Source organism: Marmota monax, unplaced genomic scaffold (assembly GCF_021218885.2).
Source record: "Marmota monax isolate L192 unplaced genomic scaffold, Marmota_monax_Labrador192_F-V1.1 WCK01_AAM20220418_F8-fsc00001, whole genome shotgun sequence".
NCBI lineage: Eukaryota > Metazoa > Chordata > Mammalia > Rodentia > Sciuridae > Marmota > Marmota monax.
The window spans coordinates 23,089,754-23,108,491 of record NW_026693777.1 but is presented as its reverse complement, the minus strand read 5'-3'; the positions used below and the strand labels follow the sequence as shown (position 1 = coordinate 23,108,491).

Here is an 18,738-nt window from a genome sequence, read left to right as displayed (position 1 = left end):
GATCTCTGTTGGATTTCAATTCTTTAGTAGAAGTAAAGGATGAAAGAAGTATGAGTAAACCACTAATCTAATACTCAATAAAATGTAATTTTTTAAAATTATTACAAAAATCACTATACTTATTTTAAAAAGAACAGAAATCATGCAATGCCTGCTTTCAGTTAAATCAGAAATCAATAACAGAATCCCTGGGAAAGTCTTCAACATTTAGAGGTTAAATAACATGCTTCTAAATGACACATTAGTCAAACAAAAAAAATCTTGGGAAATTAAAAATATTCTGAACAATATGAAATTAAAATATAACTTAACAAAATTTGTGCTATAGTGAACGCAATGCTTGGAGAACATTTTGTAGTTTTTGAATGTACATACTGGAAAAGAAGAACGATATTATATCAATTACTTAAACTTTCACCTTAGCAAGAAATAGAAGAGCAAATTAAATCCCAAAGTAGAATAAAACAAATAATAAAAATTGGAAAATAAATCAATAAATCTGAAAATAGGAAGTCAATAAAAAGTCAACAAAATTAATACAATTTGAAAAACGAATACAATTTTGAAAAAAATACAATTTATCTACCTTTAGCTGAGCTAAGAAAAATAGAGAAGACACAAATTACTGATATCAGAAATTAAAGAGAAGAATACCACTATGTAACTGAAAATCTTATGGATATTAACATGATAACTAAGGAATATTTTGAACCGCTATATACTGACAAATTTGATGACCTAATGAAATGTATTAACTCCTTGAAAGAAACATCTGCTAAAAATCAAATAAAAATAAACAATCTAAATAGGACTTCATCTATTGAATAAATTGAGTCAATAATAACCTTTCAAAACAGAAAACATCAGGCCTAGATAAGTTCAGTGAATTCTCCCACACATTTAAGGAAGAAATGATAGGAATTCTCTACAATCTCCTCCAGAAGGTAGGAACAAAGAGAAAACTTACTAACTCATTTCATGAGACCAGCGTTAGCTTAATACCAAAGCCAAAGATATTACTGAAAAAAAATACTACAGACTAATCTCTCTCATAAACACAGATGCTAAATTTTCAACAATATATTAGAAAACAGAACAAAACAATGTACAAAAAAAATTACACACCATGACCAGGAATTCAAGATTGGCTCAACATTTGCAAATCAAATAATCAAGATGCTAAAGAAGAAAAATTGCATGATCATATCAATATATGTTAGAAAAGCTTTGGACAAAATTCAATACCTATTCATAATAAAATTTCTTAGAAAAATAATAATGGAGAGAAATTTCAACTTGACAAAGAATATATACCAGAAAACCTATATTAAACATCCCACTTAATAGTGAGAAAATTAAAAGCTTTCCCACTAAGATCAAAAAAGAAGCAAGGATGTTTTCCTCCCACCACTTTTCTTCAATATCATAATGGAAATTCGCTAATTCAATAAGTAAAGAAGAGGAAATAACAGATACCCTATGTGGATAGTAAAAAATAAAATTATATTCATTCAACAATGACATGATTCACAATGTAGACATGAGCTGGTAAATAAAAAAAGGAGTAAGTGCCTATAATCCTAATTCTAATGACTCAGGAGGCTGAGGCAGGAGGATCATAAGTTCAAGGCCCCCATCAGCAACTAAATGAGGTGCTAAGCAACTTGGTGAAACCCTGTCTCAAAATTTAAAAAAATAATAATAATTTTTAAAAAGACAATTGCCTTCCTACATACCAGCAATGCACAAGGGGAATTTAAACACTAACACAATTTGTTAGCACTCCCCAAAATGAAAAATCTAAGTATAAACCTAACAAAATGTGTACAAGATCTATATGACAAAAAAATCCACAAAATTCTGATGAAAGCTATCAAAAATAAATAGATATTCCATGTTCACAGATAACAAGATTCAATATTGTCAAGGTGTCAGTTTCTCTGAATTTGAACTATAAATCCAACAAAGTTTCAATTCAAACCCTAGCAAGTTAGATAATGGATGTTAACAAACTGAATCTAAAATCTATATGAAGGGGCAAAAATATCAGAATAGCCAATACAACACTGAATGAGAACAACTTTAGAGGACTGGCTGATGCTACCTGATTGAAACTTACTGTAAAGTTATAGCAATGAAGACACAATGGTATTAGTGATGGATTAATTAACAAATTAATTTAATTAACAATTAATTAACACATTAATTAACAAATCGATGAATCAGCAGAATAGAGAACCTAGAAATAGAGGAACATAAATATAGTCAACTGATTTTTCACAAAGGAGCAAAGCAACACAATTGAGCAAATATCATCCTTCAACAAACAGCAATGGAACTGGATATCCACATGCAAAAAAAAAAAAATGCATCTAGAAACAGACTTTTTACCTTCCACAAAAAAAAAAAATCTCAAAATGGATCACATACTTTATGAAAACACAAAAATATAAAACTTTTAGTCCATTTTCTGTTTCTAACATAATACTATAGCCACATTATAAAGAAAAGAAAATTACTTGGGGCCCATGGTTCTGGCCAAAGAACCACATCTGATGGTGACCCTCTTGATGGTAGAGTCCAGGGGCAATACAGGTACCACATGAGCCAGGGAGCACATGAAAGAAAATCAAATTGATTTTCATAGAAGACCCACTCCAGAGTTTACCCACCACAGTCTATTAATCCAGTCATCACACATAAATGGATTAACCCACTCATGGGGACAGAGCTCTAATCACTTCTAAAATGTCACACCTGGATATACCTTTGAAGACCTCATAATGGGGATTAAATTTCAAAATGAGTTTCATGGGAGACAACATATTCTTAACCATAGTAATAAAAGAAATCTAGGTGATTTGGTTATAATGAACACTTTTTAGATGTAATACCAAAGGCACAAACCATGAAAGAAATAGTTGATAAGCTGAACTTCATTAAAATTAAGCATTCTGATTTGTGAAAGACATTGTCAAGACATGCCATAGGCTGGTAGAAAATATTTATAAAAGACATATCTGATATATAGCTGTTATCCCAAATACACAAAGAACACTTAAAATTCAACAATGAGAAGATAAACAACCTAACCAATGAATGCATGAAAGATCCAAAAAGATATCTCACCCAAGAATATATTCAGATAACAAATGAGCATAGGAAAAAATGTTCAATATCATTATATTATTAGAGAATTACAAATTAAAATGATATTCCACAACAGATCTATTAGAATGGCCAAAATCCAAAACACTATCAAATGCTGGCAACGGATGTGAACAACAGAAACTCTCAGGCATTAATGATGGAAATGCTAAATGGTTCAGCCTGTTTGAAAGACAGTTTGGCAGTTTCTTACAAAGCTAAACACATTCTTACCATATGATACAGCAATCATGTTCCTTCATATTTACCCAAATGTGCTGAAAACTTATATCCACATATAAATCCTCACACTAATGTTTATAGCAGCTTTATTCATAATTGACAAAACTTGGAAGCACCCAAGATGTCTTTCAGTAGGTGAATGAATAAATAAATCGTGGTACATCAAACAATGATTTGTTATTCAGCACTGAAAAGAATGATCTAACAAAACTTGAAAAGACATGGAGCAACCATAGATGCATAGTACTAGGTGAAAGAAGCCAATATGAAAAGCCTCCAAACTATCTGATTCCAACTATGTGACACCTGGGAAAGGAGACAGAGAAGCAATGGTTACTTGGGGTTAGCAGGGAAGGACTGATGATAAGCAGAGCACACAGGAGTTTTAGGGAAGTGAAATTATAATCTGATAATTCAACAGTGAATACCTGTCTTCATACATTGTCAAAATTCAGCACATGCACAAAACAAAGGGTGAACCGTCACCTTCGGGTTATGATGATGTATCCATATAGGTTCATCAGTTGTAACAAATGTACTATTCTGGTGTGGGATTTTGATAGCAGGTCAATCTGTATATGCAGGTATGTGAGGGGTATATGGGAAATCCCTGTATCTTCCCCTTGATTTTTCTGTCAACCTAAAACTGCTCTGAAAGTCTATTTTAAAATGCTTCATGCTCTTTATAGAGTTGAAGAAGATTGTATAGAACTGAACGTTGACATGGCTTCATCATGTAGGGAACAGTAAAAAGAGAAATCAACCAATTCCAAGGAGGACTGAACAGTGTTACAGTTTGAATGTGTTTGTCTCCCACAAAACTCCTGATGACACTTAATCCCCAATGCAACAGTATCAGGAAATATGACCTGATAGAGGTGTTTAGGTCACAAGAGCTCCATCCTCACAGATGGATTCACGTCCCTATAAAAAGGTTCGCTTTCCCGCCCTCTGCTATGTGAGAACTCTGTGAGAAGCGCCTCACCAGCTCCCTGATCTTGTACTTCCAGCCCTGAGAGTATAAGAAATGGATTTCTGTTTTTTATAAATGACCCAGTCTGTGATATTTTGTTCCAGCAGTACACAGCAGACTAAGAGAGTAAGATTAAGGCTAGAAAAATTAAACAGAAAAATTAAGTAATTCCCACCTATACCACCCAAACAGTATTTAGATTTCAATTTTAAAAGCAATGGTTTTAAATAATGATTCCAATCTACTACTTTTGGTAAAAGGTCTGAGAAGGCAAAAAGGACAAAAAGAGATTCTAGGCTGACAAGAGTCACTAAAATCTACAAGCATAATTAGTCTTTCTGACTTCTAATTCTCATTTTGGTGACTAGAGATGAAATTATAACATAAACATATAAAATGAAATATACACGTGACAGCTTGACAAGGATAATTCATGAAAAAAATATAATCTATAAATGGCTTCCTAAAAGCTTTTCAAAAATTAAAAATATTTATATACTTCCACTTGGAAATTTCTGGTTCATTCTTTTTTTTTCTTGCTGAATCAACACACAAGAGATCTTTTTCCCAATTTCATTTTGTTCTGACCTAGTTTACCTTGTTTATCAGGTAGTAACAGCACTCCTCATCATCTAAATTCCCTGTGTATCAGGTTTCCTACACCCTCTATGCTGACCAATGTGTTCTCTGAAGCTGACCCATCATCCTCTCATGTTCCATGACTCAGCTACCCTTAAGCTCCCAGAAATCAAGCTCCCTACACCTTCTAAAGTCGATACAATGCCTGCTCCAAAAAGCTCAGTTCTATTTGGATTCTTAGTGAGAGCATCTTTTCCCTCTGTTTATTTTTTCTAGGAAACTTGTATTCCTTCTTTTCAGACAGAAGGCTTTCTCTAATAAACCCTGTCTTTCCTGCCTCATGGTTGACTTTTTAAAAAATCACATAGCCAGTTCATGAATTCCTAAAAATCAAATTACCTTCAGAGAGTATGTTGATGGTCTTGAAAATAAAGAGCATTATTAGGTCCTCTCAGTCATTCTGCACACCAGCAGCTTAGAGGATTAAATTGCAATTTTCAGACTCATATGCTCTCTTACTCCCAAGTCACCACTAGCGCAGTTCATTATGTTTAAGTTCCATTTTATTTTTGTGACATTGTACAATTTACCAAAACCTTGCTAACACCGGATTGCTTCCTGTCAGTGAGTCTCTAGGATGTACGCAGTACAATGAAGGCATACCAAGGAGATAGAAGATGCATTCTTCTCCACCACAGAATTTGTAAAGCAGTTATATAAATGAAATTATTAGAAATGAGATAATAATATCCCATCAGACTGACAGAAATCCATATTTCATTAATGCCTCTTTTCCAATTTATTTCTTGTAACCATCTTGTGATATAAAAGACAAGCATTCCTTTTCCTTCTTCACAATATGGAAACTGAGAAAGAGAAACCATCCCAAAGTCTCACCACAAAACATGCCCTTGAAAAAGCTAAGACCCCAGATCATCCACCATCTGCTACAGTGCTTTTGAACAACAAAGCAAAATAATGTTAACTATATTAATTGTATGCATGTCCATGAGTGAAGATGAAAAATGGTGAAGATATTAATTACAGCTACTTAAGAATGATGCAGGAAGGCCACTGGAATGCTAACCTGGATGCTACCTAATGGATACTAATGAGCCAATCTACAGAAAAACAGCCAAGAATGCAACTGAATATAGTATGAGCAAAGAATCTGATAAACATGCAGGTAAAACTAGATGGATATTGACAACTTTCTTGCTGTACCAAGCTAATATTTTAAATTTGACTACTTTTAACCCTTTCCAGAGGGTAAATTTGAAAGAATCAAACATAGCTTTAAAAACTGGATGCAGAAAAAATCTAAAATTACAACATGAACTACTTATGATTCCTTTTCCACAATTTTTAAACCAACAATTATATCTATTGTATCAGAATATGTCTCTTGGAGAAATCAATTTTAATACCATTAGAGTTGACTGAATATAGAAGTTTTATGGAAAAACTCACCAAAGAAAATTTTGATCTACCTCCCAACACACAGAGAATAACAAGAGCAATAACAGTGTAGCAGAAAATCTTTCAACTGAGCAGTCTAACATGGACATAGTAGAGTCTTCAGCAAAATTAATTTAGTAAGATTATCATTATGAAAGTATTTTAATAATAAAGATATTCTGTATTGACTCATAGTCCATATTGAGATTATATTCTAGATTGAAATTATTGGTTGAACCCTAATAGCTTGGTACAGCAACTTACAAATAATCCACTCTGTTTTAAAATAAATTATTCATTAAAATTCTGAGTGATTATAGATATGGCTTTGTTTTCTTAAACTTACAATCCTCCAGTCTCAACTTTCTGATATACAGATTTGTTAACATGGAAAATGTTCACAATATACTGATAAATCACTCACTTTTAAGTTAGAGGTTAAGAAACTATAAATGAAGTAGTCTTTTAAGATACTGTATATTTTAAGTACTTCTAATTGCTGTGACAACACTAAAGGAGCAGACCCTTCAAGGAGACCAAACATCAGAAGTCTCCAATAAGTTTCTACCCACAAAAGTATTCTGATAAAACTTCAAACAAAAGCAGAAACCAAAATGGCAAAAATTCAAGAACTGCTCTCCCATGAAAATTTTCTCATCTTTATGTTAAATCCAGCACTGATACCATATGTATCTGGAGAGGATAAGTCAGTAAGACTTATGGATGCACAGAGTTTTAAAATGCTGCAGTTTTTTTGTTTTTTGTTTTTTTTAATGTACATACATCGGTTTTTGGGTTGTTTTTGTACCAGGAATTGAACCTAGGGGCACTTAACCATTAAGCTACATCCCCAGCCCATATATATATATATATATATATATATATATATATATATATATATATATATATCATCTTTTTTTTTTTTTTTGGTACCAGGGACTAAACTCAGGGACATTCAACCACTGAGCCACATCCCCAGCCCTATTTTGTATTTTATTTAGAAACAGGGTCTCACTGAGTTGCTGAGCACCTCACTGTTGCTGAGGCTGGCTTTGAACTTGCAATCCTCCTGCCTCAGCCTCCTGAGCTGCTGGGATAATAGGGGTGCACATCCACACCTGGCTATATACATCATCTTTTAACCCACTGTCTGATTTGTGAACTATATTTTATTCCAAATGCTACCATTCTGGTTCTCTCCCCACCTCCTCCAACCCCAAGCTCCAGACACAGCCACAGTGGATGAAAACCAAAGGTAACTTAGAGCAAGGTAACCTATAGGATGAAGACTGAAAGTGAGGACTTAAAAGAAGTTTGTCAGTGGAATTCTTTTATCTTGATTTTTTTCTGAAACTTATGATCCACTAAATAAATAAAACCAAAACACTTACCTCATCCACATTTTCAAAGGCATTGATGATGTCATAAGGTAAACAAGACAGCAGATCGATCACAAACCAAGTTTTCAGATAGTTCATCCTTATGAGCTTAGGGTCAGAAATGACCTCGCCACCGGGCCCCACAAAAGTTGTGTGGAAATTTAATACAATATCAACCAGAAAAATAACGTCCACCACACTGTCCAGTACCAGCCAGGCTATGTTGTTCTGCTTCGTTTTGAAAGAAACGTTGTAAGGAACCATAATGGCGGTGTAGAAGGTAAGAATTAAAATCACCCAGTCCCAAGTAGTTTTAAAAGCACAATAGTGTAAAATAATATGTGGTGGCGTCTTTGGCGCTTCTTGTTTATACTGAGGAAGGATATCTGATCCCAGCTGAAGGACCTAAAAGGGAGAAAATGCATATGTGAATTAACTGGATGTCTCTGCACAATTCATACTGAATTCAAACATACAGGCAATCAAATCACCACCTATTGGTCACCACTCTGGGTTTTAAGGACAGTCATGCTCCATAATTTCATCTTCCTCTTCTGAGTTGTCCTAAAGTTTGTTCAACAGAAATCATTCCAAGTCCAATCTCTCTACAAAAGTGGATCTGTCTGTTGTTCCATCTGTCCTACTCTCCAGTAGTCAAGACTAATCCCCAACATTACTGGATTATATTCCTGGGAGTATTGCCTTCACACCCACTCTGTGAGCCAGCCTGGAATTGTATGGCTCTCACTGACTGTCCAACAGCTATTTGTGTGACTCACTATTATCCATTCTTCGCACATATTTAGCACCCGAGGAAAATACATGTTCAGTTCTGATAGCCTCAGAACCCCAGGGCACTGCTGGTGATCTTGCTGCTGAGCGGCACTCAGCAAGGGCCCTGATGATTAGCAGCAGTATAATGTGTTGTGTTACACCCTATTTTGTTTTGTTTTTCCTTTTTTTCCCTTAAACCAGCACTTTAAAAATGTTGTCTCTATAGTCAGATGCAAGTTCCCTTTAGCAAAAAAAAAATAATAATAATACTTAAATACTCAGGTTTGCTCCTCCCTACCTTTTTGACAAATGGAAAAATTTCATATATATGAATCTGGATTTACTCTGATTAAAAGAAGAAACAAAGAGCAAAAGCAGATGAAAGAGCAAGATGATAGGTTTGGGCACCCTTAGCCAAAGCTAACAAATATAGGACTTAGTGTTGGTTTCTTGAACCTGGAACATGGAAATTGCAATAAGGAGTTAAAGGCAGATCAAAAACCTTTGCTTCCTGCCATCAATGAAGCAAAGGACAGTGTATGTGTTAAAGAGTTTGGTATGAGAAAATTTGTGAAATAATGTTTCCAACAGACTTTGTTCATCTTATTCAGCCAATTATTCAGTGTCTGTAGAACTAATGGAAACCAAGAGGTATTGAGTCCAAATATTCAAATAATAAAATCATAAATGCATTAAAATTTAAATGTAGGAATAGATATAAACAAAAATACTCATTAGCATGTAACTCTATGGTTTCTATTCCACAAAGCAAAACAAATGCAGAAGCATCTTTTGAAACTTGGGAGAGTGCCCTAGTTTTTCTCATACATAGAACTTACATAACTGAAAACCATATAACATCCATTCTAACTATTTTCATTGTGAAAAACACCACTGGTATTCTCGTCAGTTGTGCATAATAATTGTTATTTGGGGTTGGAAGATTAGAAGAACTGTTTTTAAGGATGGTTCGTGTTTTTACCTACATTTTCAGTACCCCAGGCATATTTTTCCCATAAGATCTTAAATTACTCACAGCAAATTATCCTCCCAGGAATGTAAGCCTCATGTTGAGTTGGACTATTATACATAAAGAATCATACATAATCACAGCCTTCTCTTTCACCTTTCAACCACTGATCTATCAGCTCCAATTTCACTGTGTGAAACGTGAAAATTTCCTTCACAGTCAATATTAGTATTTTACCAGCTGTATCTCCACAGACTATAGTCTGAGCACACAGAAATCAGAGTTGGAAAATAAGAACAAACTCAGCACCAGAGGACACTACCACCTCCCTGGGCACTGGGCCTTCTTGCTTTCCTGGATCCCATTTTCCCATTAAAAAATAAATTAAAGTTATATTTTATAACTACAGTGGTTTACAGGAATATACTAAAAATCATATATTCAACTTTTTACCTAAATGTTCATCTTTAGTTCTGTTGCTAATAGAAATCAAAACATTTTGTGAGTTCCTAAAAGTATTATGGGCCCTACTAGATACTGTGCCTATTATGTTGATGAATAAGCACCTGGAGACATATAAACCTTCTCCTGTGGAGACAGAAGGGGATCATCTCCGGTTCAGTGTGTCTAAGTCTGGCTACACATAAGAATCAGGTGAGGATGTTTCAGAAAGTGCAACAGGGGTTCACAACTAGACCCCACTCCAAAGAATGACTCAATTTGGTCTTGGGTAGGTTCTCAGAGAATCTATATTTTCAAAACCTTTCTAGGTGATGACAAGGTACAGCTCAAGGTAAAATCTCTGTGTTTCTTTAGACATTCCCGACCCAGTCCTTCAGACAGTGACTATAGCAAATGTAAACTGTTGCCCAAATGCTAAAGGGAGAGAAGGATGGGGAGGACAAAGAGGAGGAGTAAGGGGTTAAAGAGATACAGGAGGAGGAGAAGGACAACAACAACAAAACAAAGGTTTTGATCATCCTCATGTGCAAACCACTACTTGAATCGTAGCTGAGTCGCTGGCTCTTCCAGCAGAGCAGAGCAGTAACAACTCTTCCTCTTCATTGTTATTTCATTTGCACTTTCACAAGAAATAAGCCCTGGGGTTGGGGAGGGGGTGGTGAAATCACATTTACTGATGTATTTCTATACCAACACAGATACATTCTTCCTCTCCGAGGCCCTGGGAGTGTGGACTTCCAGGATTCAGGCTCTATCAAGGCAGGGGTGAAGTGCCATTCGCCCCAGGCAGCACACATGTGAACCAAGGGAAGGCAATCAGCAGGATGTCCTGCAGGTGGGAAATTATTAACTGCTTACATAGAGTCTGGAATCTCTGAAACTCCTACCTTCAGAGATCAGGTGGAATTGAGATCAGATTTACTTGTCTTGGGAAAAGGAAAGAAGCCTGAAATTACTTTGAGTCTAATTGGAAAAGCAACATTCTTGTGCTTCGTTGGTATTTTTTCAGGATCTGTGTTTGGAACTCTAAGACCACATACGGCAGACCACAGATTAAATCTCTATTTGAAAACCTTGTTATTCCGGTGTGTTCTCTAAACCCAAGCCTAAAACCTGACAGAAAGCAATTTTGTAACAGAACTAATTTATGAATTAGGGATGACCAATTGAAAGTACTAATATCAAAAGGCAAAACAAATAAAAATCAGATGGGAAGAAATAGGAATGAAAGTTTTGTCTCAAAAGTAAAAAATAAAGATGATGAGATCTCAAGGGAAAGAAACTTTCTACTCAAGGTAGGTTTTTAAAAATAATCCCCTATCTCTTGTTCTTGTCCTGCTGTGTAACAGAGGGAAAAAAAAAATCTTTGAATGAAATGTAGTTAAGATTCAGAAGAATCATGACCATGACATTGAAGAGTCAAACACTCTTCCTCCTCAGCCTAATTTCTAGAAAAAAGTGGACAACTCAAGGCAAAAGAAGAGGTAGCTTCAAAACCAAGCAGTACTTACAAACAGGCGTTATTTAAAAAGAAGTTGCATATAATTGCTTTAAATTTTGTGCTAATTGAATATCATCTTTTTAAATATTACAGATATTAATAAACATTTCATTATGTTATGCCTTACTTTAGTTTTAAAAAACATGTCTGTACCTCAAAGTATTAAAGTTACCCCAAGCTAACAGTGTTATTTAGAGCAGAAGACTATAATGAGTCTTTTAGTTAGCCATGGGCTAACAAAAACTGCACAGCTCTCTAAATTCTGGGAACATGTTTTACTTCCTAACCCTCTACAAACCAGATTTCATACTAACAACTAGATGAGAGAGTTGCCCTGGAGAGCTTCAGCTACTTTCTCTGGCAGAGGAAATTGATAAACATATGAATTTGACTTTATCTTTCTACTCTTTGAGGTAGGTTACCTGAGTGCCTTCTACATGCTCAGCATAGCTTTGATACAGCAATTAGCATCTCAGCTCTTTCATACCAGTAAAATAAGTGATAATTACAAAAGACATCAGACAGGAAAGCTGTTAGCTGCCTGGGAGTCCTATCCTCATCCCTTTTCTGTCTGATCTTCACACAATCTCTCAGGGTGACACTGTCTCATCCTATGGCTTTAAATACATGTCTATGAGGATGACAGCAAAGTCTACAACTCAAACCCAAATATCCCTCCAGAGCGCCAGACCCATACATCCCACTGCCCTTTAGGCACCTCCACTTAGATTTCCAACAGGAACTTCACACTTAACATGTCCAAAACCATCCTCGTTATTGCTTCCAAACCTTCTCTTCCTTCTTTTTGCATTTCTCATTTCATTAACCAACAGCTCTGTCTACCCAGAAGTCCTTGACTCATCCCCTTGTTTCACACTCAGTTCTACTCTATCTACAGATGTGTTGGGCTGAGAATGTAGCTCAGTGGTCGAGTGTGTGCCTAGCAAGCATGGGGCCCTGGGTTCAATCCCCCAGACCAAGAGAAAAAGGATGTTTTATTTGTCTGCAATCTGCCCACTTCTGCTACTACTACCTTGCTTTGGGTCATGTTCATCCTAGTTAATTTACCACTAGGACTTTACTACTGAAACTGCTTTCCCTGCCTTCTCATCCTCCACAGAACCCGTAGGTCAAGAAAGGGATCTTAAACACTTTCGTACCTTGGATTCCTTAGGCAAGCTGGTAAAAGCTATGAAAGTTCTTAAATTACTATTTGTTAGAATGTTTTTAAATAAGTACAACAAAAGCATGGGATTACAAAAGTAGACAGTTGGGAGCAATCTCCATTTGAGAAATTTTTCTGAGGCACCTATGAGATCTTGTCATTTTCCTGGCATGAGACACCCACAGCCATCAAGTTACTATACGCCACCCTAAATAACCCTCCCTTCCCTACATGAATTGGACCACTGAAGTCATCATAGTCAAAGCTCTCAGACTTCCTCAGCTCATGCTGACCTCCCTCCTCTACTTGCCTAGTACATACATTTTTCCTTCAATGTTTACTCAGCCAAGGTGTCACCTCACTCAGGTAGCCTCCTCTAGCGTCCCACATCTGGGTTAATGCTACCACATGCACTCCTGCTGTTTGTCATGGGCTTTTTTACATTGTGTTATCAGTCTACTCTGCTATCTCTTTACCTCTTTGATGACTGGGCCCACACCTTATTTATCTTCACATCCTTTTCAGAGAGCCACATACAGAGCAAACTCTCAATAATCATTTGATATCATTGGTGGGAAAAAGGAATCTGTTATCCCATTTGCTCAAAAGAAACTGCACACTCCACAGGCATCAATCACTGAATGTACCAAACTACAATCCCATTTCAAAAGCTGAAGAGAATAAAAAGAAATATTTGGAATTTCTACACTTGTGCAAAAGAAAAACTAAGTACCAGGTAAGTATTTATAATTTAATAGCCAGAAATAGTTCTACTGAGTCATGTGGGGGAAGACAAGACAACGTACCAACACCACCACCTTGGGAAGCCCAGTCAGTTTCACACTTACTTCAGCTAATCGTGAATGCTTGTGGACCACCTCTGTTTTATTCATTGGTGTAAGCTGCTGCAAAACACTTCGGCTATTTGTCAAAGCCCTTGTCAATCGGGCAAATTTTGTCCAACCTTAAAAAATAAGAAAAAAAAGGTGTCAGTTTTTCATTCATAATTAATAAGGAATCCAATGTTCTTGGTAACATTCAAAGGGTCTCACAACCATATAACACCAGAACAATCGAAAAATATCAATATAATGCTTTTTATTGACCTGGACACCAAACAACTTATACTTGAAGGGTGTCTACAAAGTAATGAGCAACTTTTATGTGTGACTTTTGTGTTCTACTCATGTCTATCAGATATCCAAGGCAGAGAGCAGTTCACGAAATTCTGTGCTCCCACTTTCATTGTGTGGATTTGTTGCTGGAAAATCGGTGCCTATTTCCAGTTCTCAGCATTTCCCAGTACTCCCTGCATCTAGGAACTAGGTACATATTCCAAGTTCTCACCAGTGGAATGTAAACAGAGATGACGTGTGTCACATCCATGTCACAACTTAAGAAGCAAATGTGGCTTCTGCACACTTTCTCCTCCTTATGCCAGCTGCATGCAAATGATAAGACCCTCGGAGATGGCAAAGTCACTGAATCACTGCATGGGAGAATGCCATATGCCAGCCAGGATCACTTGACTTGGACTGATACGAAGAAGAAAAACACTTCTTCTGTGTCAAATCAACCATTTTTTTCTTTTATTAACACTAATACAGTATTATTGTTATTTTATAGCAGCTAATAGTACCCTAATAAAAATGGTCCTACATATATTTGTGTGCACATAAACACACGTAAGTAGAAAAAGACCAATATTAACAAATCTCACTTGTTATGCTTCATATTGCATATTTCCATTGTCCTTGTAACAGCAAAATGTTATTTCTCTCTTAAGAACGGCAGTGATATCTAAAAATTATGTTTGAAATACGTAGAATTCTAATAATGCTTTCTGAAAGAGCAGTAGCTTCTGGGAGAAAGAAATGTGAATTTAATGGGAAAGAAATTTCATCTGGGGCCTCAAATTGCCATTATTAAAATCATTAATTCCAAAGAATGTCAATGAGATGCAAACAAACGGAATAAAACCAACCATACCCTGAACCTGCCTCAACTATTCCTCCTCTGGAATCCAGTAGCTCTCATCTACTAAATATCTCATTAAAACTATTTGATAACTTCTATGGTATTACCTATTGTTGAGACATTTGCCAAACAACTTAAAAATGAAAGACTCCTACGGGTCTAAAGGAAAGTTTTTAAAGGCATTATAAAATTCAGACGTGATAAAAGGTTAAGGAAGAAATTCTGGGAGTACACCAACCTAAAGTTACATTATACTTTACTACTATCCTTTATGCTGATTCTGATTTCATTTCTACTTTGAATTGCTCCCACCAATTCAGCTCCTTCTATGTATTTAATAATTAGGTTGGGAAAGAAGTAAACTATCACCAGTGATGGACAGGCCTGCTTTCTTCTTCCTGATGGACCTCATCCGAGTGACTAGAATCCAAAAAAAAGTTAAGTTTTGGAATTATATATAGCCCTAAGGCTCACCCTGTACAATGTGAAAGAGACACAAAGGGTACCAGATGCCACTGGCTCTCTAAAAACTCAATATCCATATAAAAACATGTAATCGCTCTCACCAACGCAGAGGATTCTTCTCTTTGTCAGACCTAGGTGTCTATTTGCCATTGGCTGCCTCTTACTAAGATGCTCTACAGACGTCTGACATTCAACATGTCCAAAATTCACCTCATCATCATCTTGTCCCCCAGCCCCAACTCCGCATCATTCACGCATTCCTGATCTTCATCTATTGCCTCATGATATTTCAAATTGCATAAATCAGAAACTTGAAATTCACCATCCTCTTTTCACTATTTCCTACACACACACACACACACACACACACACACAATCACTTCTAAGCCTTATAGATTATAATTTGTCAATAAATATATCTCAAATCTATTCCCTCCATCCTTATTATGTCACACAATACATCATCTTTTATCTGAGTTAGGTGGCAAGGTCCACATCCACACTGCTGACTCACAAAGTTCTTCCTAAAGCACAAACCTGACCATCCAATTCTCTTATTTCAACCCTTTAGCAGCAGTCTGAAGCTCCTAGGATAACACTGTATATCTTTGGCATACAGATTATTTAGTTTCTGACCACAAAGATTTGCACCATGTTTATCTCCTGATGCTTTCTCACACTGTATTCCAGCCTTCCTAAAACAATAGCACATTATGTGACAATTAATCCAAAATAAAATCTACTAGAAATTCTTTGTCTACCCTATCATGTCCCATGTTTCCATGTTTTTACATGTTATAACATGTTATAACCCTAAATGTCTTCTCCCTTCCCCCTCTGTTTGGATAACCCTTACTGGTACCTTCAGATCAATTAAAGGATCACTTCTTTCTGGAAGCTTCTTCAATCCATCCATAAGTGAGAGGTACCTTCCTCTGTACATTTGAGGCTGGGGCAAACGGATAGTCAGTGTAGGTAATGAATGATTGGGTCAGGAAGATAGGGGATGATTCAAAGGAAATAAAATGCCAATCCCTCCAGAGCACTTCCCCTTCCTCCAACCTGTTGCCAAGGTCACCTGCCTCCAGGGAACTGTTCCTCCAAACAAGGAGTTGTCCATGAGTACCCCTTGGGTGACTCCCTTCCTGATTTTCTGGGCAGCTCCTCTCCAGGATTTTGGTCACTGGTCATGTAGGAAAGATAAGGGGAGGAGGGGGCATAAGAAGAAGGGGAACCTAAAATGTTTAAAAGGGAGAGGACACCCCCACTCCCTCAGGTACCAGCTCTGGATTCACTTCTTCCTCAGGTGAAGTCTGTGTCTGTTCTATCCTTTAAAAAAAACTTTTCTGCACTTGCCTTGGCATTTCTGGGGTGTTCAATCCTCATCACCAGCACAACAGGGTCCCAGAATCTGATTCTCAATTCCAGTATCACCTCTGGTCTCACACTCACACCATACTTTACACACCATACGTGCCACTAACCACACCAATGCAGGTGCTGATTGACATTGTTACTTTTGCTAAACTACTATTCATCTCTCCACACTTCAGTACTTGATACAGAGCTACCATAAAACAGGGCATAAAGAAGTAAATAAATAATTAGTTAAATTTTTATAACATTAAAAATCAGATTAAAAATAAACATCATTTTTGTTGTATTGTCATTGAGTTTTGGTTTGGTTTTGCTATATTGGCTAAAAGTGGCAAGAGTATCCTCAGATGGCAGTAACTACATTCACCATCAGCATATTAAAAAATTACATGAGGATAATTTCCCTGTCTTATATCAGTTGACTATTATAATTATATAGACTATTTGTAAAACCTTCCAAGACAATCTGAAGATCACAATTCTAAGATAGGTAATATTGTACCCCTTTGTACATCTGAGTTGGATTAAAAGAGAAAATCATTTTTATTCCTATATACAACAAAGCTAATCTAGAAAACATTTTGAAAATAAAAGAATACATTAAATGACTAAATTCAATGACACAAAGAATAATATGGAATCATTAAATGGTATGTGCTCTCTCATTTCATATTATCATACAGAGAAGTACATGTATGAAGAGGAAAAACACATCAGTGGAATCTTATCATTATCTTCTGATTGTCTATTTCTAAATAAGGAAACAGCAGTTCCTCATTTAAACACCCCCAAAAGCTTGCTTACATACATCTGTGTGTATATAACTTGATTAAAATATGTAATAGGTAATGATAATAAGTAATACAATCAAGGAATATTCCATCTTTTTACCTTATTTTATTTTCCTAAAAAAAATTTGAAGCAGTGAAAATAAAACACACGTATTTTTCCCTCCATAGATAAAAATAGGACTACCACTGAATTATAATAGAAAATGAAAGAAAAATGCAATATTAATTCATCATTATAAAAGTGTTTTCAGTCAATTTACTCTAATTGAAGGTCAGTCTCACTTTAGACTATCCTTGAACATCGAAGAAAAGGGAATTTACTAAGTGATATGAGTTTTCATATTCTTTCTTTTCCTGGTTATCAAGAATGGTGACTAGCACATAGTGGTCATTCAATATGTTTTGTTGAATGAATGAATGAATGAAGAAATGAATAAAAAATCTAAATAGGAATTAACACAGTATCTGCATTTTATGTACTTAAATGAAAATATAAAGAAAGAAATATGCTCGACTTTTAGCAGGTGTTAGCATAATTTATAACCTAAGGATTTGGACTGGGAAAGGCAGCGAGAGGGGAAGGTAGAAGTTGAGGCTGTGGGTCAGGCGGGGGATGCTGGAAGTACTAACAACTGGCATCTACCTTCAGAAAAATCAAGGACCAACTAGCAGGGGAAACAAATGGCAAAGGCAAAGGGAGAACTGATTCAGACATACTGGTAGATTAAGGAGGAAAGATCTAGAAAGGATTCTTTCTTCCTGGAGAAATCAAAGCCAAAGGCAATTGTCAAAGCGAGAGACTCAGACATACTGGTAGATTAAGGAGGAAAGATCTAGAAAGGATTCTTTCTTCCTGGAGAAGTCAAAGCCAAAGGCAATTGTCAAAGCCAGAGATCATTGAGGAGTTTGCTAACAAAATGCACTAAAGATGGAGAACCAATGCAAAGCCAAGGGTTGCTCATTTCACATTTAAAGCAATGGACACACTGGAAGATACTCAATAATCCTTTTGTCTACCTCTTCTCACTCTATCATATACCCAAATACTTCATAAATAAAATAGAACAGAAGCCATAAGAAACCCAATAGCCTTCAATGTCCCTTCTCTTCCCTCCACCTCCAGACCAAGCCACAATGGCAGCTGGTTCTTACCTATACCTTGATCTCAGAGAACTGAGGATTTGCTCCTTCCTGATCATGCATATGCTCCATGCATGCACACCTGAGTTGCTTCTAGATTTTCACTATTATTAATAATGCCACACTGAATTTCCTTATGCTTATCCCTTTGTGCTCTTGAGCACATCTGGAATTGCTATGCTAGCAGTTAAGTGAGTTCATTTGATCTCTCACCAACCCCCATTGTACAGTCAAACTTTGAAAAAGTTGAGCAGCCACACTGTCTAGGTCAGAGAAAAAAGATGTATCAGCAGTTCTAATGTTTCCCAATGATACATTTCCTGATCTCACCTTTATA

At 36.1% G+C, this 18,738-nt stretch overlaps 1 protein-coding gene across 1 annotated transcript in view; it reads right to left on the bottom strand.

The window, feature by feature from the left end:
* Kcnh5 (potassium voltage-gated channel subfamily H member 5) overlaps positions 1-18,738 on the bottom strand; it is a 303,814-nt gene that overhangs the window by 232,722 nt on the left and 52,354 nt on the right. Inside the window, exons 5-6 of the mRNA XM_046461686.2 lie at positions 13,500-13,615; positions 7,792-8,184 (exon numbers count right to left, since the gene is read on the bottom strand). Of these exons, the coding sequence (XP_046317642.1) occupies positions 7,792-8,184; positions 13,500-13,615 (509 nt within the window). The remainder of the gene's footprint in view (positions 1-7,791; positions 8,185-13,499; positions 13,616-18,738) is intronic.